The 27,262-nt window shown below is 34.9% G+C and overlaps 1 protein-coding gene across 5 annotated transcripts in view; it reads right to left on the bottom strand.

Moving 5' to 3' along the window:
- Positions 1-27,262, bottom strand: part of LOC145688369 (cohesin subunit SA-2-like) — a 122,761-nt gene that overhangs the window by 58,661 nt on the left and 36,838 nt on the right. For all 5 annotated transcript variants that reach the window (XM_081762521.1, XM_081762526.1, XM_081762524.1 and 2 more), the window contains exons 4-11: positions 26,448-26,608; positions 22,949-23,122; positions 22,349-22,553; positions 12,748-12,973; positions 5,507-5,660; positions 3,599-3,747; positions 2,395-2,620; positions 1,505-1,723 (exon numbers count right to left, since the gene is read on the bottom strand). In XM_081762521.1, coding sequence (XP_081618647.1) covers positions 1,505-1,723; positions 2,395-2,620; positions 3,599-3,747; positions 5,507-5,660; positions 12,748-12,973; positions 22,349-22,553; positions 22,949-23,122; positions 26,448-26,608 — 1,514 coding nt within the window. The remainder of the gene's footprint in view (positions 1-1,504; positions 1,724-2,394; positions 2,621-3,598; positions 3,748-5,506; positions 5,661-12,747; positions 12,974-22,348; positions 22,554-22,948; positions 23,123-26,447; positions 26,609-27,262) is intronic.

Genomic DNA, 27,262 nt, shown 5'->3' with positions numbered 1-27,262 from the left:
ACAGTTGAGAAATCTTCACTGTCCCGACTGGCTGTCTTAGCTATATTTATAATGAATCACTTAGTCAAAAATTGACAAAACATAATCACACATATTTAAAGTACGCTACAAAATCATCCTATTAGGAGAAGGGAAGTACAAAAAAAAAAAAAAAAAAAAAAAAAAAAAGTGCATGTATCCAGATAAGCACCATTTTAGAGTGCAAGGTCACATGATAATATTACCCCGCTGAAAGATGGAGTTTACTTAAAGAAATAAAGAGAAACTAATGAGACAGGTAGGTGGATAAGAGTGCAGAAAAGCACAGTAATAATAAATGAAGAAAAATTTACATAATATTGGGAAAAAGGATGATGATAATAATAAACAAGTAAATTAGCAAAGACTTAGAAAAAAAGTATATGGTAAACTGAGTGTAGTGGAGAGATAGGGTAGATGGTGAAGACAACAGGGGATGGTTTGAAAATGAGATGATATAAGTGTCTTTCCATCTCTTACTGAGGGAGATGCAAGATTAGCTGACTTGGAGTTTAGTGTCCTGTTCAGCACCGAGGCTAAATGAGACGTGGATCTACAACTTAACGTGGGATCCGAACCACATGAGCTCCCACCAGGAATTCTACGCGGGTCTCCCGCATCGAAGAGGGCGTACACTAACCATGTAGCCACGACGGAGTCTGAAGAACATAGAAGAATTTGGGAAAGGATACTGAGGAAGCTTACGAGGAAGGTACATCAAGTGTGATGTCAGATCTGGTGCCAGGCTATATCACGATCTAAAGTAGCATAGGATGCCTCAAGACGTTTGCATTTACAAGAATTAATGTGTCAGTGTATATAATTATTACATGTGTAATTAATTCTAATTCATTCTATCCCTTGTTTTCTCACCTATGTCTTCACAATTGTGAAAGTAGTCAGTAAAAGCTCAAGGATAGCGATTTTCAAATGAGTCCGTAACATGATACAAAACAGCAAGGTATCTTGTGAGTTCATTTGTAAGACAAATCTTCGAGCAGTCTACATTAAGAAGGATATATCGTCAGAATCTAAGTTACAGAAAATACTTAAACTGATCTAAACTATCTTAAGTTACAGACCTAATCAACTTTTTTAGGAGAAATATGCATTTCTTAGCTTTAGTTTTTTTTTTTTTTTTTTTTTCTGATATTCATTAAATATCTGCTTCATGGGTTAGCTCTGCTTTGTGTCTCACTGTGTCTTATGAAGACAAGTTGTTCAGTTAGTTGGCGAAACTGTTACAGAATTGTTATTTTTAATTAAAACTTGCTTTGTTCAGAGATTTTGGTTTCTTTTGTGATGATATTCATTATTTCATATGATACATAAGTACCGCTAGCAATAACAAGTAAACATTGTACTCTATCTCTATGCTGAATTCAATCATATTCACTCTTTTCGCTGACGTAGGCATACTATAACTATCGATCATTGAATAATTTGAAGAATTATTACACGAAACAACCAAAACCATACATATTACCTTGCGTGTTGGTCCTCTTCCTACAGGTGGTTCTCCAGTAGCAGCCTGACGTATACAACATACCATAATTTCTATCAAACTAGTTTCTTGTCTATCATCTAAAGGTTCTTCCGCTGGGCCAGGCTCTTCTAGTAACAAATCCGTCATACACTCCCAATCCTTCATCATTTCGTTCGATTCTATTAAAGAATCGACGAGATATGCACCATGTTCATGAAGCTGGAATATACAAAGGAAAGAATTTATCAAAGGGGGTGAAACAACAGATAAATTTCTTAATCTATTTATCTTAATTTCTTAATCTATTGGCTTAGTGGGTAAGCTATTTATTGGTATTAATAATGATACAGTGAAAGCTGTGTCCAAACACAACGTAATCTAATAATTAAATAGGGCTATATTACGAACGTAATTATGTAATTACTTCTATGAAACAATTGCTGAATAAAAATAATGAAAAAATTTAGAAATAAAAATAAGAAAGAGCCAGGAAAATGATGCTGTTTTAAGGCGTGATTGAACCAGAAATGTTATAAAAATGTAAAATATAAATATGTGAATAACGAAAATCCGTTGCAAGTCACTCTTCCCTATGTATAAAAGAAACTAATACACAGTAATGAAACCAATAATAGTTAATTCCAAACGCGTAGTCAAGTGAGATCCTAAAATAAAATATCGTGTGACAGATTGCATGTGTGATCAAATTAAATCAAAATCCTGATACCAATCAACAAAAGACGACAAATTCATAGACACAATTACAATTTTTTCTACATAAAACGTATTAGAATAGCTCGATGGATCATTATCTATAGTAATCTTTGTTTATATTTCTTTATTTATTTAATAGAATATGTTTTTATATTAAATGCATACTCCTATCTTACCTCTGACTCGATAAAAAACTGAACCAGATCTCTAATTAAAGGAGTATTTGGAAGGCGCTTTTTTCCTCGTTTCGTTCTAATTCCTACTACACTGTCGTCCTCATCTAGTATAAAAAGACGCTCGTTCAGAAATTCTCCTGCTGCTTGTGCTACGGCGCGGTGCGATGAATACACTAACTCATACACGTACTCACAGTCCTTGTCTGTAAGAATGTCTCGATGATGTCTGAAATAATTACAATAAAGCATTGGTCATCGAAATCTTATTTACACCTACTACATTAAAAAAGAAAAACGTTGTTCATTACTGTTCTCAGTCCAGATTATTGTACCTGCATGAATATTACAATGCACTGGACTAGTTTGACAAGGGTACACTCTGTTCCAAATCCGAATACAAAGTGTACTTCACTATGCTAGTTTCGTATGATGCATAGTTTTCATGACTTAACTCTTATGCATACTTGAAACTGCCATATAAGATCAGCAACTGTTGACTGCAAGGCGAAAAATTTATTCTGCAGGATAAAAACACACCTGATGAACTTAATACAATGTCAATTCATTAAGCTCGCTTAAGAAGGCACAAGCTAAGGCATTACTATTTAAAGAACACATAAAATGGCTTCTTTTCTGTATATGAGTGAATGCAATTGGCAAGAGATGATCGTCATGTTGTTTAGAGAAAGTATGATAAATCAGTTTCGTGATATTTAATGACAGTATTACATGATACTCAGTTGTCTATAACTATTATTAGCACAAGCTTCTCTTGAAATCAAAACGTGACAGTAATATCACGAAACATTACAGAGAAAAATAAACTTACCGTCGAGTCACTCTAATTTTATTTTCTATACTTAACCAACAAATTTTCATTTAAGAAATATATTAAAACAATTAAGACAACAGAATTCAAAATAAAGATTTTAGAAGAATTTTGTTCTATAGAAATGCTGAATAATCTAGCAACACACGTGTTCTGGAAGTTTTATAGGCCTTTCACACCTTTTGAAAAATTGAAGAAAATTCAACGTATTAATTAATTATGAGATAGAAAAATTCCAGCACATTACTAAGTAGCACTTGAAAAGAAAAATTATATGAATAGTGAATTGTTTTATGGTATATATTTTTACTCACATCAACAAAGAAAACACAGCTGTGTCAAAAACTGAATTTAAATAAACTCTACCACACTTACTTCAATATACTAATTACAAGCCATATAGCATGTACAGCGACCTCATATTCTTTATCTAACGTCATGGATACAATACGATCCTTAAACTTGCTTGTGAACAATTCAAGTTTCCCCTTTAGTTCTTCTGAAGCATATAAAGGCTGAAGTGCCTAATAATAAAGAGAAAAAAGAAATTATGCCAATGAAATACCATTTTGCTTGATAAAGTAGTTGCAAACGTTTACACGATTAGTAGGGCAACCCAAAAGCATAAAATGCATAACAGCAATTTACACATATGGCTGGTACCTTGAACATGGTTTTGGTTGTCTAAGGGTCCAGAAGAAACTAATTTTAAAAGAACAATAAAGGATAATTTTAGAAAATAAAGCGTAAAGCATAATTTAAAATATTACATAGTACAATTATTGAAAAATTCTATTAGAGCATATCCTGGAAAATTCTGTTTAACTGCAAGTTTAAAATACTGTATTAATATTTTTAAAATCAATATTTATAATGCAAAACCTTTGAGAACATAACAATACAACAATGGAAAGCTTATTTTTATTTGTATTGTTATGTGTACCTCTTGAACTGAGCACTTTCTGTAATTTTTGTTGGCATCTTTTACTTTCCCTTTCTGTATATATGCACCTATAAGGCGCACACAAGTGATAAGAAACTGACAGGAGTAAAGCGTAACTCTTTACAGTGCATTAAGTAGAAAGTTCATTGAATATGAAACTGGTTACATAAAATATTAATAAATAGAACAAGATATTTAGAATATTTAATGTATAGTAAATATTATACAATATACACGATTAATGTGAAATAATGATTTAAATTAACAATAAAGCATAATAAAGCATAATTTGGAAAAAAATAAAGCATAATTGAACAAAAAAATAAAGCATAATGTGGGTTGCTCTGATGATTATTAACATTTCTTTTAATATTAAATATTCTACATGTAAAAATACTGATCAGGACTCCTACTGTATGAATAAAAAGCGTTCTACTGAATTTCATATCTAATGCACTCCAATAACAGTAGTTAATATTCTCTTAAGTAACAGAAGTTGTACAAATACAAATAGGCAATGACAGGACGTTGCGTTAAGAAAAAATGCCCTACATACTGAACTTCATCTTAATTTATGAAGGATTGATTCATGTTTGAACAGGCAGATGAATCTAGCGCCTGAATAATTTGTGACGTACAAAATGAAACGCAACTGGAAGTTAAATTTGAAAACAATTCCATAAATTCACATACTGTGTTTTCGTTTAAGAGTTTATGTAATTTCTCTCTCTTAAGATTTCTTGAGCAACTAACTGCCTTTACGTTACGTATGTATGGGTGATATATGAACAAAAATTCTTCAACGAATAGTCATTAACCTCTAACATTTACGAATAGGACAAAAGTATGTCAGTTTCAATTCTAAACAACTATCTTCTTAAAGATAGTACAAGCTCAAAATGGTGCTAAATATGTTAAAGAAATATATACGGCACTCAAATAATTATCTTAATTATCACACATACATCACCCCAGCAATACATACTGAGACTTTCGATAATTAAGAGATCGTTCTGGGAACAAAGAAAATATTATTAAGCAGCCAATATGCCATAGTAGACTATTCCTTTTCTATATAATGAATCCCCTCAATCTTTGCTATGTTCTGATGATCTATTACTTATTGAAAGATCCAATATACTTTATTACTGTTATTTATCTTCGTAATACTAGACGATGTAACTACATCATATGAAATCATATTCATACATCAGGCAGAGAATAAGAATATATCGAAGAAAATTCATAGCTCTCTCTATTACAAACGGAAATTTGACGGAATATTTTAATAATAAGACGACTAATTTTACGTTTTGGACCGTCTTAAATATAAAACTTACCTGTAAACATCTCAAGCGAACTTCTCCCACTTTGTCATGTAACGTCCATCCGATGTATTTGAGATAAGAATCATCCAAAAAGTTCTGATGAAACTTCTTCATCCACACTCCAATCTCTGTCATGCATATTGACCTAATCTCAGGTAAAGTATCTCTGGAAACATGGAACAGAATGGTTGAAAGATTTAGAGCACCTGCACAAGTAAACAATTCGCTTCCTGACGCAGAAACAGTGCCGAAGGAATTTCTCCGAAGCACAGTTTTTTTTCTTTATATCATGAGGAACGAGTTATTGAACAATACAACAGAAAGCTAATCAATGCTGTTACAATGTATTTTATACAAATTAGTTAAGCTTTGTTTACTATCTGCACCCTTAACGAATTTCAGGTACAATTTTGAGACTTGCTGGTACTCGGAACTTTCACCGTTCACTTTTCATACTTATGTACGAAATATATATTTCTTTTCGCTGAATCCTACAGATTGTACAGCAAAGAAGTGGTCAAATGTGTAAATCTATGAACTCTTCTAGATATGTGCAGAACTAAAAGATATCTACATTCATTATGAATCAACTAACTGTTTCTATTATGTACAAAGCTAACAACCCACTATTTCATCTCCACTCTCCTGGACAACCGTAACTGTTATCCACTAAAACATGCGTCATATAATTTTAAGTTCAAAGGCAAACTGGAATCTTTTAAGTGCTTTCAGAAAAGACAAGAAACAAGAGTTTGTGTATGTACAAAATAACGGTGATGGAAAATAATAACGATGATAGCTGACGAATACCTACACCAAATATCCTATTTTTCATACCAAAATCATCAATCATTTCGGCAGGGCACTGTCTTCTAATTAATGAAAAAAAAATAATAATAATGATGTTTTAATTTTGTATTATAATATTGCAGTATTATAAATTTTACACATCATTTTGGTGTATGTAGTTCTCCCCTCTCCTCACGGTGTGGGTACAGGCTCTATCAGCGTACAGAGCATAATTATGGAACGTTAAACTGTAGCATAAAATCATTTGTATTAAAAATATACTTCGGTAATTTGTTGATTACTTCATAAATACTTCGAACTTGTCAAGTCTTGCTAAATGATTCAAAGATATAATCACTGCTAAAAGTAATTTATATGTTCAACCATAACAGATCACCATAATTATGAATCGAATCTTATCTCACCCAGCAAAGTGTACGACATATAAAAGTTACTAGCAGAATATTGCAATTAATTTACGATCACTGTTTGGGAATAATATACATGAAACAATACAGCGACAAAAAATATTGCAGAAACACTGTTATGCTTCTTAAAAACAGTAAATCCTATATATATATAAAGCCTAAAAAATCATTAGCCTTTCACAGTTACTTTTACATAATACTCTGTTTTGTTTTCTATGAGTAATATATATATATATATATATATATATATATATATATATATATATATATATATATATATATATACAGGGTGTATCAGACCATTCGTCCCGGGCATTTTTCTCGGTTCGTAGTGCACGTAGATACTTCAAACAAAAAATTGAATGACCAAATCGTATGTGGAGAATCAAATGGTGACATTTTCATATCCAATGGCGTAGCAGAAATATTTCCACGGGATGTCAACTTCAAAATTTCAAATAGAAAGTGGTATCAATTTTAATTTCTTTGGAAGTATTATTGACGAAGAAACAACTTTTATAGGAAACAATTTTCGCTAAAGTCTACGGTTTGGCATCTACGAGTATTCTTTGTTGTTGAATTGCTACTATCAAGACCAGCCGTCCCAGGCATTTTCTCGGCTCGTAGTGCACGCAGATACTTCAAACAAAAAAAAAAAAAAATATGGTGATCGGTTTCCCGATTGTGCTCGGCAGTCGAGAAAAGTATTTCGGCGCTTGGCACTTCGTGTGCAGAGGACTGGGCATGTTCAACCTCATCACAACAAACGTCAACAGATCAAACGCCGTGTTCAGGCTAATCGGTCTCCCGACATCCTTGCTGCAGTCCATATGGATCCCCAAATATCGACAAGACAATTAGCCACGGATGCTGCTATGAGCCACATGACTGTTTGGGGGATTCTGCATAATAACTCGTTGCATCCTTACTATGTTCACCTGCATCAGGAACTCCGAGAACAGGATTTCCATAACCGTCTGGAGTTGTGTCAGTGGATGAACACCAGGAACCCCTGTTTTCACCAGAACATTCACCCCTGTTTTCACCAGGACGGATGAGGCTACCTTCAAGAGTACTGGAGATGTCAACATACACAACGCTCACTACTGGTCCAGCGTGAATCCTCATTGGGTACGTGAAGTTGACAACCAACATATCTGGATACTTAACGTCTGGTGTGGGGTAGTGGGAGGCAAAATAATCGGTCGCTATTTCTTCGAAGGTGCTTTGACAGGGGTAGAGTACGCTAATTTTTTGTCACATGTTTTTTGTGAGTTCTTGGAAGATGTCCCACTAGCAACTCGTGAAATGATGTGGCTACAACAAGATGGTTGCCCTACTCATTTTGCAAGAGTTGCCAGACAAACTGTTGAACGTTTATTTCCAAACAGGTGGATCGGAAGAGGAGACCCGGTTTCCTGGCCAGCTCGTTCTCCGGACCTGACTCCGCTTGATTTTTTTCTTTTGGGGACGTGTCAAGGAGCTGGTTTACCAAGAGCGTCCTACTACAAGAGAGGACATGATGGAGAGGATCCGTAATGTCTGCCGTGCACTAAGTCCAAATGAAGTGTTAAGAGCAGTCAACAATATTCCGGTACGCATTCGCATGTGCATCGCAAGTGATGGACGATCCTTTGAACATTTATTGTGAGTTTATTTTGTCCAAGAATGATATTTTGGAAGAATGTACAAAACTGGCAGTTCATGTTATTTATTGTATTTATTTTCACTTTATTTGTACTATTCTTGAACAATTATTTGTGCAATTATTGTGAGAAGTGATTTTTATTGAAACGTTTTCATAAGTTAGGTAACCCGTTAAGAAGCCCGGGAGAGTGGCAATAATTTCATAACTTTTAAATTTTAATTTTTGTTTTATGTTTTATTGCTGATACTTTAGATCAAATTTGTTTCATACGTAGGGGCCGCGGTGGCTCAGTGCTAGAGCGTTCACCTCTGGTGCTTGGGGTCCTGGGTTCGATCCCAGATCCCGCCAAGTGAACTTTGTGGTGGACAAACACCGTGTGCATGGATTTTCTCGGGGTTCTCCCGTTTCCTCCCACTTTCTTCATTCCACCATTTTTCATTCATTACTCATCATCACAGTCTCCTTTAGCCTAACCGGCATAATCGTGGGACGTAAAACTCAAAGATTTCATTTCATTTCATTTCATTTTTGTTTCATACGTAGTTTAACTTAAAACCCATGAGTGTTTTCCTTTGCTTTTCTATTTTGAATTGGTTCCGACCCTGCCATTTAAACTATACTGTCCTCCAATATTATTTTGATTTGTTGATACGTACAACAGATATGTCATAACGTTTGACACTAAATGATATCAAGAGTTTTCAACAACAATGCTATTTGATAGAACATGTGTTATCTGGTGTTCTTTTAAAGTAACTGCCAATTACGAGGGGCATACTGAAAGTCGTGAGCAACATCATTGATTACTCTAATGAACTACTTCCTATGTAACTAATGGGAATTAACATTTTCCCATATTGCAACGAAAGCGATTCTGTGACACTATCGGCTAGAGTTGTAACTACCTGTATCGTCTGCTTCTGGCAGTAGCTAAGTGCATCATTGGCTAATTCTATCAGACTCAGGCGCTCTGAATGATTTGATTCGTTCTTGTTTTTAATAGTTCGTAGTACCCAACTTCCTTGAGTGGTGGTGCCACGGTCTCCACAGTTTCAGCGAAAGAGTACCTGAAACCTCTTATATTATATAATTACTCTATGAGCAACATGTTTTCACAACCGTAATCTTTACTTGTAAGTAAAACCAAGTATATCATCTCAATCTACATTTCCTTCTTTCTTTCCGGACGTTGACGCTGTTTTTTGCTAGCACGTAACCACAGGCAGGATTTCCAAAATGGCCTGCAGCGATGTTTCGTTTCGACACCGTGCTGTGTTTGCATTCCTTGTTAAAGAGGACCAATCTGCTTCTGAAATTCACCGCAGACTGCAGCGTGCCTATGGAGATGTGTGCTTGGGTGCCAGCAGTGTTAGGATATGGGTGAAACATTTTAAGGATGGAAACACGATTATCGAACATCAGCTACGCAGCGCGCACTCTCGAAGTGCCTAAGCGAAACGCAACAAGGTAAAGGTTGATGAGCTGATTAGGGAAGATAGAGGTAAAACTTATCACTGTGAATATCACTGCAAAACTTGGTGTTGAACATAGTGCGGTGCAAGAAATGATTCACAGGTTAGGTTATCGGAAGGTTTTTGCCCGCTGGGTCCCATGGTTATTAGCCGAGGACCACAGACGTCAGGGACTAACCATTGCCCAAACCCTTCTTCAGAGATTTTGATATGAAAGTGATGACCTTTTCACGGGTATTGTGACTGGAGATGAAAGCTAGTTCCATTATTATGAACCTGAAACAAAACGACAGAGTATGGAATGGAACCAGTTGATTTCACCACCGAAGAAAGACAAGAGAATGCAATCGATAGGAAAAGTTATAGGGAGCGTCTTCTGGGATGCACAGGGTTGCAATCTGGTTCACTTTCTTGAGCCTGGACAAACCATAAATTCTGGCCGTACATCCAGACACTTTTGAAGCTCCGTCGTGCCTTCCGTGATAAGCGCCCTGGAAAGAAGATCATCCTTAAATAGGATAATGCGCGTTCGCATATTTTACGTGCCACTATGGAGCAGATCAGGAGATTTGGGTGGAAAACACTTACACATCCTCCCTACAGCCCCGGCATGGCACCCTCCGACTACTATATTTTCGGTTTTGTGAAGGAACAGATGCAAGGCTATCGATAAAGACATTGGAGGATATTCGTCAAGCAGTGCGTCAGTGTCTATGGGCAGCTGGAACGGAATTCTATCGCAAGGGTACTTTCAAACTTGGAGAACGATGGGAAAAATGTGCGCAAAAGAACGGAGACTATGTAGAAAAGGAAAGGAAAGGTCTATAGATTGAGAGGATATATTTGGTTTCACTTACAAATAAAGATCACGGTTGTGAAAAAATATTGGTCACGACTTTCAGTGCGCCCCTCGTAAAGCTTTTGTTCCGTAGTTGCAATTAAACAATAAATAAGACATAGATGCAAAATCGTAGAATTTAACGAAAAGTGTTTCATGTAAAAGTTGTTTCTTTTTCAATAATACATCCAAACAAACTGAAATTGATACCACTTTCTATTTGAAATTTTGAAGTTGACACCCCGTGGAAATATTTCTGCTACGCCACTGGATATGAAAATATCACCATTTGATTCTACACATACGATTTGGTCATTCAATTTTTTGTTTAAAGTATCTACATGCACTATGAGCCGAGAAAAATGCCTGGAACGGGTGGTCTGATACACCTTGTTATATATATATATATATATATTATATCTATCTATCTATCTACCTATCTATATATATATATATAGTGTGTGTGTGTGTGTGTGTGTGTGCGTACAATGGTCGTCTTTATGAAGACTAAAACTATTTTCACAAATAAGCTCGACGTATTGCTACCAACTCTACAATCAGGGTTTCTTAATTTATGGTCAGAAATATTGGAGTTTACTCTTAACTTAAAACTGTGATTTATATTATTTTATTTGTTTATGCACTAATTCATTTCAACTCCTAGAAAAATTAGGCGTCTATATATCATCATTACAGTTGGTAATTATTACAGAAAACTAAATTCTAATTGTTGTATATATGAAAACAAAACTTAAAAAACAGCCACTTTGACCGTCTTGTTTTAATCCAGTAAAGTCACGAAAAGAATTTCAGGCAGAATTGAGGAGTTGTTATATCGACTAATTAGAGATATTGCTCTGACGACATCACACTCAATTTTTTCAATGCCAATTACATACTTTGGGTATATAAGTAAATACCCTTATTAAAATAGTTAACACTGCTACTTCCTATTAACATTTTCAGCACCACTGCCAATGATACACCGATCACGACACAAAAAAACACCGAATTCCACCCCTCAGCATTCTAAATCAGACATTCACAGCCATATCATGAGAAACAGAGAGAAAGTTACAACCACCCAACATACACCATCTTGAACAGACGTAAGAAAACAGACAAAACAAGAGAGAAGCTTCCTTTTATCCCGATGAGGCCCACATTACGAGTCATATAGTCTTTTCTACTTAGCATTTACCTGCAAAACCGACGTTAGCTTCAAGCCTGTCAAGTATGACTATTATGCAGACCCTGTAATAGAATATGTTCCTTGTTAATAAGAGTTACAGCGCTCTTCATGCCTCGATCTGTGTTATTACATTTACAGAGCTGTGCTTACCAAAAACAATAAAATAAAAAAATATAAAAATTCTGCTTTGGAACAAATTGATGGAAACCTGAAAAGTACTGCTAATGCCACAAATATGCATCACAATTATAAAATTGCAGTAAACTGATAGAATAATGATAAAATAGTGTTACACAAATTCAAGCCAATTAGTGTTAAACGGGTACCTTTCTGAAATATTAATTTTTTTCAAGCACTGTGAGCGCACATTTCCAATAGTTACACGAATAATGGACAAAATGAGACCACTTTCACGAGCACAAAATATTACACAAATCGGACGAAATAGCCATTTCTACTCATGATTTAATACAAGTGTGGAAGCAGGGTTATCTTTTTTACATGCTAAATCTCATTCGACGAAGGTGGTTCACTTTTCGGAAATCACCACTTACATTATGTGAAGATAGAGTCGTATGACACGGAAAGAAAGAAAGAAAGAAAGAAAAAATAAATAAAATACGTTTATATATAAGAATGCACTGCCAATGGTTATGAATATACGCAAATTATTCCCGAAAACTATGGCGATTAGTATAAGCCATGTTTTTAAAGAAAAATGACCAATTTTCAACAAAAGGTACAATTATCGAAAGGTGTTCAATGGTGGTATGAAGTTCAATATGAAATAGAGATTTTAGATACATAAAGAGATAAACAATAATGATCTATATAAGTAACGCACTGATACGATTTTGTGACTGAAGCATTCACTTTAAAGTCTTACCTGTATCTATGTACAAAAACAGATTTAAACATGTAGGTTAGCATATTTTTAATTTCGTCCATATTTTCTTCCAACTCCTGTCTTTTCCCCATTAAGCTTTCCAAACGATCACTTGCTCTTTTGTCACGAGTTTTCTGCCGTTCTGCTTCATACTGGCGTTGCGTGTTATCTAAATTCACGGAAACCGTAAGTGCCACATCGACCAGTGCTGTCATGAGCTTCATAGCTAAAATGTCAAACGAAAAAATGAAACAATGAGAAGTGGAACTACAATATTTTTAACGTATCAACAAATCTAAGATGATTCAGAACTATAACAACATTACAGACAAATTTATATATCACACAGAATTCTACGAAAAACAATAATGGTATTACACAAACAAACTCAAAATAATGTCTCAAGTCATTGCAGCTTGTTTGAATTTTCTCGAAATACCAGCTGTGTAGGAAGGGGAAAAACTCATGAAAAAGTATATCACACAAGAGTAAAAAGATTCTAAAAGTAAGTTAAGGTTCTACGGCTGTACTGTACAATTGCCAGTGTCATGTACGAAATAAATTTTAGCAATAAATTTGCACTTGTATTACGAGTATTTCTTAATGTAAAACTCGCAATCACCTTCTATTTTACACTAGCTGAAATATCCATTTTTTTGAGAGAATAGATGTATGGGAAATATTTGAAGTGCATTACAATGAAAGTGTTATGATAATCCATAATATATTCTACTTTTGTCATAAATTTTGAAACACGCTACCCCCATAGAATATACTTTAATCGAAGTGACATTATAAAACCCCACATTTACGTAGAAGCTATGTTTCAAATGTTATTTCAAGCACGTCCCCCATCTTCCCGACCCCAAAAACTATGGATTCGACACTATTCTCGGTCATTGTGGATATTTTATTTTTCACTCCTTTTCAACTATCATTCCGATGGGGACTGAACAAGAGATTTTGATTATTTATTATATTTACATATCATATCCAGAAACTGTGGATTACACACTAATGTTGATTGTTTTTGATTATTTTTATACATTCTCTTTTCCCACACATCCCTGTGGGGCGCTACTAGCTTTTACCACTACTGGGGGTTGAACTTGAACGTAAGGGCATCGGGACTGTTACCAATTAACTTAGGGACCCCGAAAACCGTGAATTCCGACACTAATATGGAAGTCACACATCCTACTCCCTAGAGGGGTCTTACCTGCACTGTGAGCGGAGCTTGGACTTTGGCACCGGGAGCCCAATCAACTTCGGGACCCAGAGAGTTATGGATTCGATACTAGTATCGGTTGTTTTCGATCATTTTTATATGCATTTCCTCCCACTCCCCCTTTAGGTGTGCTAGGAGGGTCTTACCCCTAGAGTATTCTCTTTCCAGATAGTAAGTAATATGTGTACTAAGTTTGGTTAAAATTGCTCCAGGCATTCCAGTGTTATGTTGGAACATACATACATACATTTTTGAAATGAAATGAAATCTTTGAGTTTTACGTCCCACGGTTATGCCGGTTAGGCTAAAGGAGACGGTGATGATGAGAGATGAGTGAAATGGTGGAATGAAGAAAGTGGGAGGAAACGGGAGAACCCCGAGAAAACCCACGAGCACGGTGTTTGTCCACCACAAAGTTCACTTGGCGGGGGCACATACATTTTTATTATATATAGAGACACTAGCAAGTGCCTCTGCCTGCTATTGCGGATAATGTATTGTGCTCCCACCCCATGGGTCTTCCATATTAAATTAATGCATGTGAATTATACATTCATACTCTGTGTATCTATTGTCCTCATATACAGTCAAATCTGCAATGTAGGCCACCATCGGTTGCACTGAAAAAATTGAAAACTTACAAAAATAAGCGTGTTTTGAAGCAAAACTATCATAAATTGTAATACATGCATTTCTAATATAAAAACTAACGATTATCTATTCTTTTAATTCTTACTAGCTGAACCTGCGCTCTCTACACAGCGCATCATTCACATATGAGCATGAATCTCCTTGTTATTCTTCACATCTGTCTGTACATGTTCCTTTACAGACATAAGGGAAAGACGTCTTGGTAAAAATAGGCAAAATATACCGTAAAGGGGACATTTTTTTCGATTACTTTTTCAATATCTCGCACCGTTTGCAAGATTTGAGCCTACTTCCGATTGGGGTTTTAATACATGTATGGTCAGTGTTTTCTTTCTTCTTGCATGCAGTATATAATAAGCAAATACATTACACACACACAATTAATTATAATGTCAATGATATATGGTGTTCATTGGACAAAACCTCCAAACAATAAAGATTCATCTTAGACTGGAGAAATGGTTATCCAGCATTTTTCATTATAATTTGGCCATTCAACAAACGCCTGAGAGATATGCAACTCATGTGTACAATTATGTGTTGTTGGAATGTATAATGTAGAGATGCAAAAAAGCCGGCTTTTTTGAATCGATGGTTTTTTTCACATAAAAAGCCGGCTTTTTTGGGAAAAAAAAACGAGAATTTTGGAAATTTTGGCTTTTTTCAACTTCATGATTTTTCTATCTAAATAGCTTTCTTATAGTATATTCTATAGTTAGATAAAAATTCCATGACCTGAATGTGATATTTCGCTCTGAAATTCACCATCAAGATGGATGGAGCACATGTTTTACGAATTAAAGCTAACATGAAGAATGTAGTATTTGAGGGTAATTTTAGGGGCTATTTAACTTTATTTTAACTTTTGAGTTATCGACATCTTTTTTCTTCTCTAGTTTGTCATCCGTGTTTCATTTCTAAGAGCTTTTAGTACTCTAGCTTCTAGCGCAAAAGTTAAACTTGCCCGTTTTTCTATTTATCCGTCAAAGCGTACGTTTTTCAATATATCCGTCAAACCGTACTTCCACATTTCTGTTATACTGTAGCTGTGAAGTGATTTAGCAATAATTTTCCGGACACAACCTTGAATACCAATTTATACAAATAATCAGTAGCGGATTTAGAAAAGTACTTTAGGAGGGATTTTTCTGATTGTTTCGTTTCCTAAAAAGTCCTAATTTTATTTGGGAAGTGCTTGAAGTTTATGAGTACAGGCATAACTAATATTTCGTTTCGTTTATATGTTTAGCAATAATCTTCCGGATACAACTCTAAAAATCATTTTATACTGAGAATCAGTGGTGGATTTAGAAAAGTATTTTGGGAAGGGTTTCTTACTAATGTTTAGTTTTTTTTAAACATTCGTAATTTTTATTTGACGGGAGCTTAAAGTTTATGAGTAAAGGCATAAATAATAGATATTTCGTTTGTTGCAGACATTCCGTAACTTTGGGGAACGGGCTTCAGTCCGAAAGACCGCCCCCCTAACCTTCGCAAAACCGTCACTGCTGGTAATTAGTAATAATAACGATTTAAAAACAATAAAAAAGGAAGTCGCCCAACTCACAGTACACGCACTATTTCTACATTCACAGATGGAATGAAGAAAAGCTTTGTCAGAATAGTCGAATGCTGGTTGAATCCCGGACTTCCCGATAGAAGCGCAAAAGCTAATCACTCAGTCATGTTTGTTGTGCAGTTGTATTTAGCTTAACTTAAATATATTCCGTAGTCCTTTTTTTTTTTGGGGGGGGGGGAGTTCCGTAATGATATGTTGAATCCCTCTTGTTAAAAATTCAGAAAACTTGAGGATTGGGTAAACTGTGATGGTGGTTCTATAAAACTTAACTGTAGAATTTCAAGAATATACAGAACCAAAAGCTCTAGATGTGCAGCCTTTAAGTGTATCATATAAATCTAAGTATTTCTCTTATTTTAATTTTATTTTGTTTCAAAAAGAGGGTATGGAATATTTTGAAGTAAAAATACTACATACTATTTTGCTAGTTATTTGTGTATTCTTTAAAAAGAAGTGTTTACTTTTAGGGTTGGCTGATTTACACCAACTTTTTTTTTTAAATAACTGGTTTAAACCACAAAAATAAAAAGAATGAAAAATGCGAATCGTGTGAACTTCATGATAACGTTTCCAGATATCAAACCACCTGCAATAGTTTTATTTCCCTTTCACCTTTTAATCAAGGTGTCCCATGTTCAATTCTCGGTCGAACCACAATCCTTCTTTCATGCGTAACCCAAGTAGCGGTTCGGATGTCAGTTTAAGCGAAAGTCTTCTCCTTGATAACCTCGGTATTTCGTAAGGATGTTAAGCCTAAATATACGAAACAAACCAAATTGTATATTTCTACATGCCTAAATGCGTGTTGTTTTATAAAGAAGCCAATATTGCTTAAATATATTGATAGAAATTAGCAAAATTTATCGATTGCCTACGTAGCTTCCAACATTAGCTTGGATTGGACTTTCAATGATATCTATGTACCGGTACTAAATTTGTAATTTAATACCTCAGTTTTAGCGTACTGATTATGGTACATTGACCTTTAAATTTTACATGCAAATCAATAACAGGATTTTCCCGTTATTGTCTTACATTTCAAGTAATGACGGGATTTTCCCAATGGCTAGGGCGGGAGATTCTCAACTTAAGAAATTTACTGACCGCACTTCTTTAAGCTTATGGGAGTTCTTCCGGCATAACCCCGCTGTTGCATAATAACAACAAGGCGAAACTTAGGCTGTTTCTGTGAATATGTAATATAAATACATAAAGCAAAAAATCTAAGTCAAAAAAGCCTGGTTTAAACCAAAAAAGCCTGGTTTAAACATCCCCCCAAAAACGGGTTTTTGGCATATTCAAAAACAACCACGGTTCTTGCCAACTCTGCTTACTTTTGTATATAGGAGGTTAAAAAATTCTTATTATATACATTGGTTAATCCTGTGGAATTCATAATGTAAATATGTTGAAGAAAAATTGTTTGAAATATTTTTTCGAAATTCATAGTTTATTTTCGATGTTTTATATTATTATCAGCATCAACCACTAATTAAATGATTTTTTGTGTTATAGAGAAGCGATACAAAGTCTGTTTTATCAATTTAAAGCAGTATTTTGAAAAAAAGCCCAAAATTTCCGAAGCAAAAAAGCAAAGCAGAAAAAACCGAGTTTTTTTTCCAAAAAAGCCGGTTTTTTTCCGAGCCCTTGCATCTCTAGTATAATGCATAGGATATGATGCTTCAGTTTCTTTCAACACTTCCAGTGTACCCATAAAAATGTAATAAAGAAATAATGGCCATGTTTTTTAAATATTCAATTAGAGTTGGACAATCTACGCAAAATTTGCAATCGATCAGTGAAAACGTCATCTTTCTAGAGCCTGTAGTTTTCGAGGTCTCATTGTCGAAAGGATTGACCACAAACATATAAACGTTCACAAACGTATAGTTTAAATGAACTCCAAAGACAGCAGCACAACTCATTTGCATTGATTTTGGAGAAGGCTTATTAAAATACAGAGGCTTTGAGCAATAGTTTTAGAACATAAACTTTATTTTTTTTTAAAAAAAAAAGATGTGTTTAAATAATTGATTTAAAGTACACATATTTTAAAGTCTGTCTTTTTTAAACGTGAAATCACAAATAACCGTATATCAAAGGTTTGAAATTCAAAGTTAGAGGTTGGAGTTCAGCCGTTTTTATAGTGGTTGTAGCATTTTAATAGATAGATAATGTTAAATTTCTATGGTACGTTCATTCTTTTTCATTTGTCCTAGCGATTTTATTACAACTCCATTTTATTTTTATACATCTTCATAACACAACTTTTTACCTGTTAATTTTTCCCTTTGTGCCCTGCAAATGAACAGGCCATAATTACTCGAAATACCCGCGACACCTTTTTACACTTTGGAATGGTAACTTGGTAGCACAGTTGTCTTTCGGCTATGAACAAGTTCACAGTAAGAAACATGTAACTTCCATTAATTACTTTTCCACTATAAACACTTACAATATTTCAAGTTCTTCAACAAGAAATGAAGAGCAGATACAAACCAAACGAAAAGGAAGTAAAAATAGGAGGAAGGGAAAAGCGAGGAAAATTTTGAACTAAATTTATAAAGAATTGGACTACAATTTGTACAGAGTTGTATCTTCATGAGTTCTGTTCTTCTTAAAGTGGAATAACTAATGTGTCACGGAACTGTCAACTTTCGAAGTAACGTTAATGTGAAAAACTACATGGATTATTTTACTTCAAGACGAACAGAACCTATGAAGAGGGAATTTATAAAAAAAGTATGAGATGTAGTTAAAGAATTCTCCTTGCTAGACTTTAACCTGCTATTTAGAGGTTTGCAGTTAACCTTCAGTTACCTGTCGTAAAGAACAGCAGATTCTCGAAATATCTAAGTATTTGGAATGTAATTAAGCAAAATTTCTAGTTTTGCGTCTCATTATTATGCCTTTTACGCTAAAGACGATGACTAATAAAATAATAGGAGAAATGAGAATGTAGAAGTAAACAGGAGAACCCCGAGAAAACCCACGGAGACGATGTTGTCTACCACAAACTCACTTAGTCTGGAATCGAACTAGAGACTTCTAGCAACTGAGGTGGACACTGTACTGCCGAGCCACCGTCTTCATGTGAACTTGACTGAGATCAATTAAGGTAAGGTTACATTCCTTATTACCATAATAGGTTTTTACAACTTCTAGTCAATTTAATTTCCTGCATTATATTTTGACAATCCATACCTAACTTCCCTCTACATTATTCTGCAATATATTCAACACATATACTACTACTATACATATATTCGGAAATAGTAAAAGTTGTATACTTCGTTATATTTTCGAGGAAGGAACATGTAACATCTGAAATTATTATTATTATTATTATTATTATTATTATTATTATTATTATTATTATTATTATTTATATCCGTTCCCTCTCGTTTAAAAACTGTTACAGTTTATTCTTTTTAATATATGCACAATGAGTTCAAATGTAAATAAAAAAGACGCGAAACATCAAAAGACATCTCAATTGACGCAAATTGGGTTTTAATATACAGAGATCAACATTGTTCCTCGTGACTAGATAGTATACGCGCCCTTAGCGTGGGAGACCTGGGTCTGATTACCGACGGAAGCTGACGTGGTTTGGATTCCAAATTAAGTTACAACTTGAAGGTCCACGTCTCATATAGCCTCGGTTTCGAAAAGATATGGTAACACTTTCGTTCCTGGCTTCATAGAGCTATGCAAATTACAGCTTCCTGTCAGTTTAGTGTATTTTTAAAAGACGTATATATAAGGTAGCAGAAAAAGGGTAGACACGCGAAAAAAAATCTTTGAACATTCTACTTTACGTTGAATTCAATACGTTTGTTGATATAACTGGAAGGAACTGCTACAATATTACTTCGAACAATTATGTGAAAATAATTTTTACATATGGTAAATGTGCAAACCTTGTTTATTATTGCTATAATTGTCAAACTGCCACAATTTTCGTTATTTTTTCTTCAACCATGTACACTCTTTGATGTGTTACTACAGAAAAAAGGAAAGTAAAACAACCTTAGCACGAAACATTCATCTATGTCTGTCAGCGAAGTACCGCAAAACAACAAAACTAGTAACAGCTTTCAGCATACGAGATCTTCACAATTTCATCGCTGGATGTCAAGTAAATATTGTTTTCTTTTAGATAAGAACCTGAATAGGCTTGGCACAAAAACAAGTATTGATCACCATCCACGGAAGAGAGCTGAAGGACATATACGTAATGCCCGTGCTATACTTGAGTTCATCCATTTACATTAATACGGTACCAAGAGTCCTATTGCGCTTAGAATCGAAAGTGTTGAATCCCAAACCAACCAAAAAATGTCAGTAATGGGAACATGATTTATTTCGAGTTATTTTTTATATGAGTATAGGTCGACAGAGTGGTGAGCGGGTCGTGGCCACAAGTGAAAATAACAACAAAACATACCTTTCCAGAAGGATTACCAACTACAGAATATGTTTCAATAATCTGCATGCCGAGTAAAATACCATCCACGCATTTTTGTTTGATCAAACGTCATGTGAAATGTACGAGAATTTTGAAATACTATTCAGTACATTATTAATTTAAAAATGTTGTGCAATACTGTGTTAAGAGGGAATTTGATAAATTTATTCGGATAACTGGTAATTGATGGACAATTCGATTTTTCGCCAGTAACATTGACTTATAATCCGCAGTTCGCGGAACAATAGTTCTTACTACTAATACACGAATCTAGGATTTGAACCCGAGATTTCAGCTAACTTTTATTTGTTCTACCAAGAAAAGAAAAAAAAAATCTCGATACCAATTGCGAACACTAATGAGAATGAGATATCTAAGCAGAGTTCACTAAGATCACACGACACGTTCCCTTTCACTCGTGTAGTTTCACACACTGTCACTAGTATGGCAATTGTGCGAACCAATTGATCGTACTGGAATTTCGAATGTTTTCACGAAAAGTATGACAAGGAGTTCAGGTGTTTCTAGTTCACCGAAATCTGCGGGGTGCATGCATTAACCTCATCACCTGAACATTCCTTTTAACCTCTGCTTCATGTCTTATCTACCCCAAATATCTCCGATAAAAGCCAGAAAGATAAACAAAATCAGTCAGCAGTCAAATCAGTAAAATCTAAGAGATTTACAGAAATGATACACTGCAGTATAACATTACACTTGCGTTGGACAGGAGCATTTTTCGAACGCTGCTTATTATAAAGAAATTAATTCCAACTTATTATGGCATCATACAGCTAGCGGCGTAGTAAATTCTTACGATGACTTTGGCGAGAAATGTTCGCGGATCCCTGGGCAAGAAAAGTTTGTAACGCCTCCGTTTTTTTTTTCCAAATAGCTGCTAATAATAATAATAATAATAATAATAATAATAATAATAATAATAATAATAATAAATTTTCGAAATCAATTAATCTCAACGATGTTATTAGTGCTAAACAATTGAAAGATTTGTTTGCTTTCATTATTGGAATGTTAAAGTAAGCTCACTGCCTTTCGCCTATGTTAGTGGCCTAATATTATAAGAATAGATGATAAGTTTATTTCAAGCCACCATCATGTAATGTTTTATGCAAACAAATCCGAATTCATGATTGTTGTATTTACACTGAATCGATGGATCGTTATAAAATCAGTGTCAAATTGTATTTAGGTTCTTTGGCTTTGTGAGGCCTCTAAAACCGTAAGGCCCTGGGTCATCACCCACCGCTTGCGACGCCACTGACACAACAAATGCACCAAACTATTAAATAATAATTAGAACAATACATTATTTTTATTTTCAAATGGACATGCCGTGGTTAACATGAGAAGAAGGCACATGTTTTTATTATTTGTGAAATAATAATTATTTCTGTTGTTCGTATGCCGATCTTTTAAGAAAGATAAGATATCCGGCACGAACAACATGCATTATCTACCATTGATATTGGCTCTCCCTCTCGATTACTTTCTGGTTTTGTCTCAAGCACATTTAGTTTTCTAATGCTTAAGCTGTTGACAACTCTGTAAAAGTACCTCTTCTACGATATAAACAAAGCAACACTAGCGACCTCAGGAAAGGGGAGTCAGCGCTTGGTGGTACAGTACTTCTAATAAATGTTTATGCACTTACCTGCTAGCGTAGCAGTATGCCTAAAGGCACGAACTTGTGAATCTGACAGTCCAGTTAATAGAGATATAATATTGTCCATTAGATACTGGTCATAAATTATAGAATACTGGCACTGCTTCACCAATATCTGTATGAAATCACAAAAATTGCTTCTGAATTTTTTCCACTGCTGTCCTGCCATAATCAACGGATATTCTCCACTTTCCTACAGTAATAATACGATAATGTGCAATTATTAAAATTATTATTGTACTCCTTCTCCAGTATTCTTACAAACTAGTCCGTTTTACTTCCTCTACTGATCTCTCAAACTTCAATCTGTGAACATTATGATGTGACTGGCGCCTACTCGACGCTTCAAATAACTATTCTTTTGTTCTCTCCTCATCTAATGAAATATTTAGCTAAAATGCTTTAGTGTTACGTAATAATTTTCTAGTTACGTAGAATTTTACACCTCAGTTTTCAGATTCTTATATATATATTTCAGGACAAATAAATCATGCAAATTTTACCCTGTACGTACTACTTGTGTAAAGGAAGTTACATACTTTTTTTTTATTTTTAATTATGTATATTATCCTTAAATGTACAACGTACCTCATCGAATTCTTCAGTCATTTTTCTGATAATAGCTGCATGTTCAAGACTTGCTTGCATAGCTGGTGTAATTTTTCCCTTGCATCCTGAACTATTTACAATAAACTGCATTAAAGTAAGTAGAGCAAAATCTCTGTTTACTTTGTACGTTTCAATCCAGTCATCCGCTACTTGCTGCAAAGAAGAAATAGTCCATCATAATGAAGAAATAACTCAAAACATATTCTATGTAAAATTGTGTTTTCCACTTTCAGTTAAATCCTTATCGACTATGTATCTACAACATCTCTTCATTTCTTCAAAGGAAAGATCAAGATTATTCTCTGATATGGACTACAACTACTGTAACTATTCCTACAGGTCGTTCTAAATCTTAATTCTTGACATTGCCCGGTACAGTTTCTAAAAGTTTTAACGAAATAGTTCATAACAGAAGCATTTATGGACATTCATGCAGACCGCAATTTGTATCCAAGTGTCTCTCCAAGTGTTTCGGATATGTTGGATGCATGATGTAGTGTTGATGGAGAATAATCTTGAACACTTAAAAGATTAAACAGGGTTTAACATCTTGCTGTGACTAATGTTAAACTAGTTAATGTCAATATCAGTAATTTACCATTAACCCATCACATACTGTACACAATCAACCATTTTACTCTATACCTACTATTGGGGACGGACGGACGGATGCGCGGGCGCGCACACACACACACACACACACACACACACACACACACACACACACACACACACACACACACACACACACACACACACACACACACACACACACATACATACATACATATATATACAGAGTGGCCCAAAAGTGGGTATATAGTCCCGTACTGATCAACTCATTGCTTTTTGTATCATTTCTTATTGTTATCCATCAGATAGACTTAATTTATTTCTTTTTCTTTTTTTTTTTTTTTTTGTCCTTAATTATCTTTTTTACTTATATCTTAGGCTCGGAACAGCCGAAGCAAATAAACCTATAAGCTAGAATGTTATACTTGATCAATGCATGGCTGTATACCTACATATATATATATATATATATATATATTGTAAGATACACGAATTTTCGATATGAAAATTTTCTTTTTTTCTTTTGGATGTCGCAAGGAAAGAGGAGAGACGAAACAGAAATAACACGTCTTCTTTTCTTTTCCCCTTGCTTCTCATCAAACCAGCTGCTATGTTAGTTCATCTCTCTCACCCTCTCCGTAAGAAGGAATCCGCGGTTGGATAGCCAACACGTTGCAACTGAACTTTCTTAGCGCAATTAAAATAAATTGCAATGCCTTAAGAAAATTCTACGACCAACCCAACTGCATACTCGGAGACAGATATAGTATTTAAGGAATGGAAGTAACAGTTGTGAACAATATTGTGGAATATTCAGCTTTTGGTACTGTTATGAAAATAGGTCTGCAAACACATTAAATAGAAGCCTTTCCCATAAGGAAGGACTTGTAAATTAGATTTTGTAAACCAATAACTGGAAGAAGCAGCTGTGAGTTAACGAATGACTATTCCTAATGTTTCTCAGATTTAACTTTATAGAGTGTGAAGAATGTAGAATGGTACTAGTTAACATTTATGTGTAATCCCGAGTGAAAAGATAATAACTTTAGAGTAGGAGAAGAGAGCAGCTGCTCCTTCCCAAACCAAATGTTATGTATTTTGTGTAATACCATATATGGAAATATGTAAACCAAATTCCTCTAGTAAGAGTATAGGAACACTGTGCATAAAACTGAAAACTCAGAAGAAGCGAATACGCCCTTCTGAAATCCAATGAGAAAGAGAGTAAACTTGAGCTAATATGCAAATTAGCCAACGCCCAATTCTAAGGACAGTTTAAAACCTCAGAGATATTCTCCAAGAGTCAGTCGACGTTCACAACTCCATCAGTGTAGTACTGCGTGTCTGCGTCTTTGTTCATCATTTAACTTAGAATATTCGGATTGTCTCCGCAGAATCAGTTTCTAACTTCATCTCTTTCGGTCTTCAGTTTCAAATTCTATTCATTGCTCTATTGGTGTGTTCGACTCAATTTCATATTCTGTGGACATTAGCTATTGCATCTCATTTGTATAAGTGAACTTTTCACTACGACAACTTAGACATAACTCTTTAACTCGTGAAATTTATTACTTATACGATCTAGAAGAATAGTGTTCTTATACGTATAATTAAAACGAGAGTGACCTTGTACTCGTTATCAATTTAATCAATAAACTTTTATATATCTATTCTACGAAAATCGTTATTTTTCATCCAAAAACAAAAAACCGCCACCACTACTAACAATCAGAGTTGAGGAAAGCCTCGAAGATTGCTAGGATCCGCGATCTCTCGAAACGCTCGACGCATTACAACATATTAGGGGGTGGTCTTTATTTTTGGACTTCCGAGTTTTAAACTGGTTCCTGGTTCCATATCAGACCAATGCAGCGTATGAGAAAAAATTAAATTGGGTAATATTAAATGATGTCCCAAGTAACTTCAAGTTTCTGATGTATTTACAGTATACAATATAAAGCAAATGTAATTTGAATGTTTGGATATGGCTAGTGACATCAAATCTTGGATAGGGGTAGTAGAGGTAGAATTGCATTATTACAGTATGTGTAGTCCATGATGGCAGACATGTTGGAATCCGTCACTCTGGATTCAGGTTCAAAATTTTTAATAGAAAGTGGATTATATGAAATGTAGTTCCGAGTTAGCTTTTCACAACAAACAGACATCTTGTCTTATTTCCAATTTATCATTAATCATTTAATACTTACCTTCAAAATATCAGTTTATTAACTTAAAATTGTTTTTCAAACTTACAAGGTACCTGTGCCTCATATTGTATACAATGCATTAAAAACTTGAGGTCGTTTGGGGCACCATTTAATATTATTCAATTCAGCTAATTTTTCTCACGGGTTACTTTGGTCTGATAAAGAACTATCTTGGGGGCTGAGACTCAAAGAGAACTCGGAAATCGAAATGTCTGTGTATGCTTTTGTTGCTCTGTTTTCAATTTAACGTCCCACGTGTGAGCATCGAAGATAAGGAAGGTGATACTGACATGGATGATAATGGTGAGATTAGGAGGAAACGAGAGAACCTCGAGAAAACCCAGACACGGCGTTTGTCCACAAAGCCTAGTTGGCGGAAGCTGAGATCGTACCAGGGATCCCATACGCCAAAGGTGAAAGCTCTACCCAACCCCTATATGTGTATGTGTATCATATAACATACAGGCATACTTTGAAATTTAGTTCTTCCCTTAACAATGGAAAAAAAAAATTAAGAACAGTCAGTAGCCTCTTCATAAAAATTTTTGATATAAATGAGGATGGAGAATGGGACATGCATCACAATGTCTAATGATCTGGTTGAATGATTTATCACATATATGAGCCATTGACTTTACTGTATTAAATGAATAAAATTAAGCTCGGATTAAACTGTTTCAGGAATATTGTATTACCTGCAGAGATGACTTTCCTTGCCAAATTATGTTGTACAAAGAAGTTTCATCATCTATAATAGATTCTGCATGCCTTCGTCCAGCTCTACGTTTTCGAGCCGGTTCATCATCACTTAGTAATAGATTAGACCTTTTTATACTGCCGTGTACCTGAGCTCCACCTACAAAACGGGAAAGAAATGTATTAGAAAATAGTACATGTAGCCTGTATCGTTTAACATTCCAATAACAATAGAACAATATTTATGTAAAGGCAGGCTCTCAAAAGTGTTAAACGTCTAACCTGTAATATATCACATTAACCTGTAATACACTGGTTGATAATTGCTAGGGATGAACCACATTTGGAGTCATAAATTTTGAGAACAAGGCTTCGTGGTTATGTAGTGGCATAAATATATCAAGCAAGGACCACTAGTGAGCCATTGCATCCAAGAGAAGAGAAAATCGGGCTATGCGAGGTTCCTGCTCACGAAAAAACGCCAGAATGAGACAGAAGGTTGCACGTAAAAGATACAGCCAAGCACAACAGCCGCTGTTACGAGTACATTACTCTAGTGCAAACTAATTAGTCTGTTGGAAAATGGCGCAAAGGGTTCATCTCCGAGATTATGATCGTGGAAGAGCTGTTGGTCGTCTTGAGGCAGGTCAAAGTGTTACAGAGGTTGCACGTGTGATGGGAGTAGCACAACACTTTATTTTCTGACTGAAGAAATCTGATGTGATGAGAAGAACGGCTGTATACGTGCATGGTGAAAATCGTGGGAGGAGTACAACAGCTCGACAAGATCGCTACATTGGCGTATTCGCACGAA

The sequence above is a fragment of the Thermobia domestica genome, chromosome 6 (genome assembly GCF_964235325.1).
Source record: "Thermobia domestica chromosome 6, izTheDome1.hap1.1, whole genome shotgun sequence".
Taxonomy (NCBI): domain Eukaryota; kingdom Metazoa; phylum Arthropoda; class Insecta; order Zygentoma; family Lepismatidae; genus Thermobia; species Thermobia domestica.
Note: the sequence above shows the minus strand (reverse complement) of the source record. Positions and strands in the feature narration are given on the sequence as shown.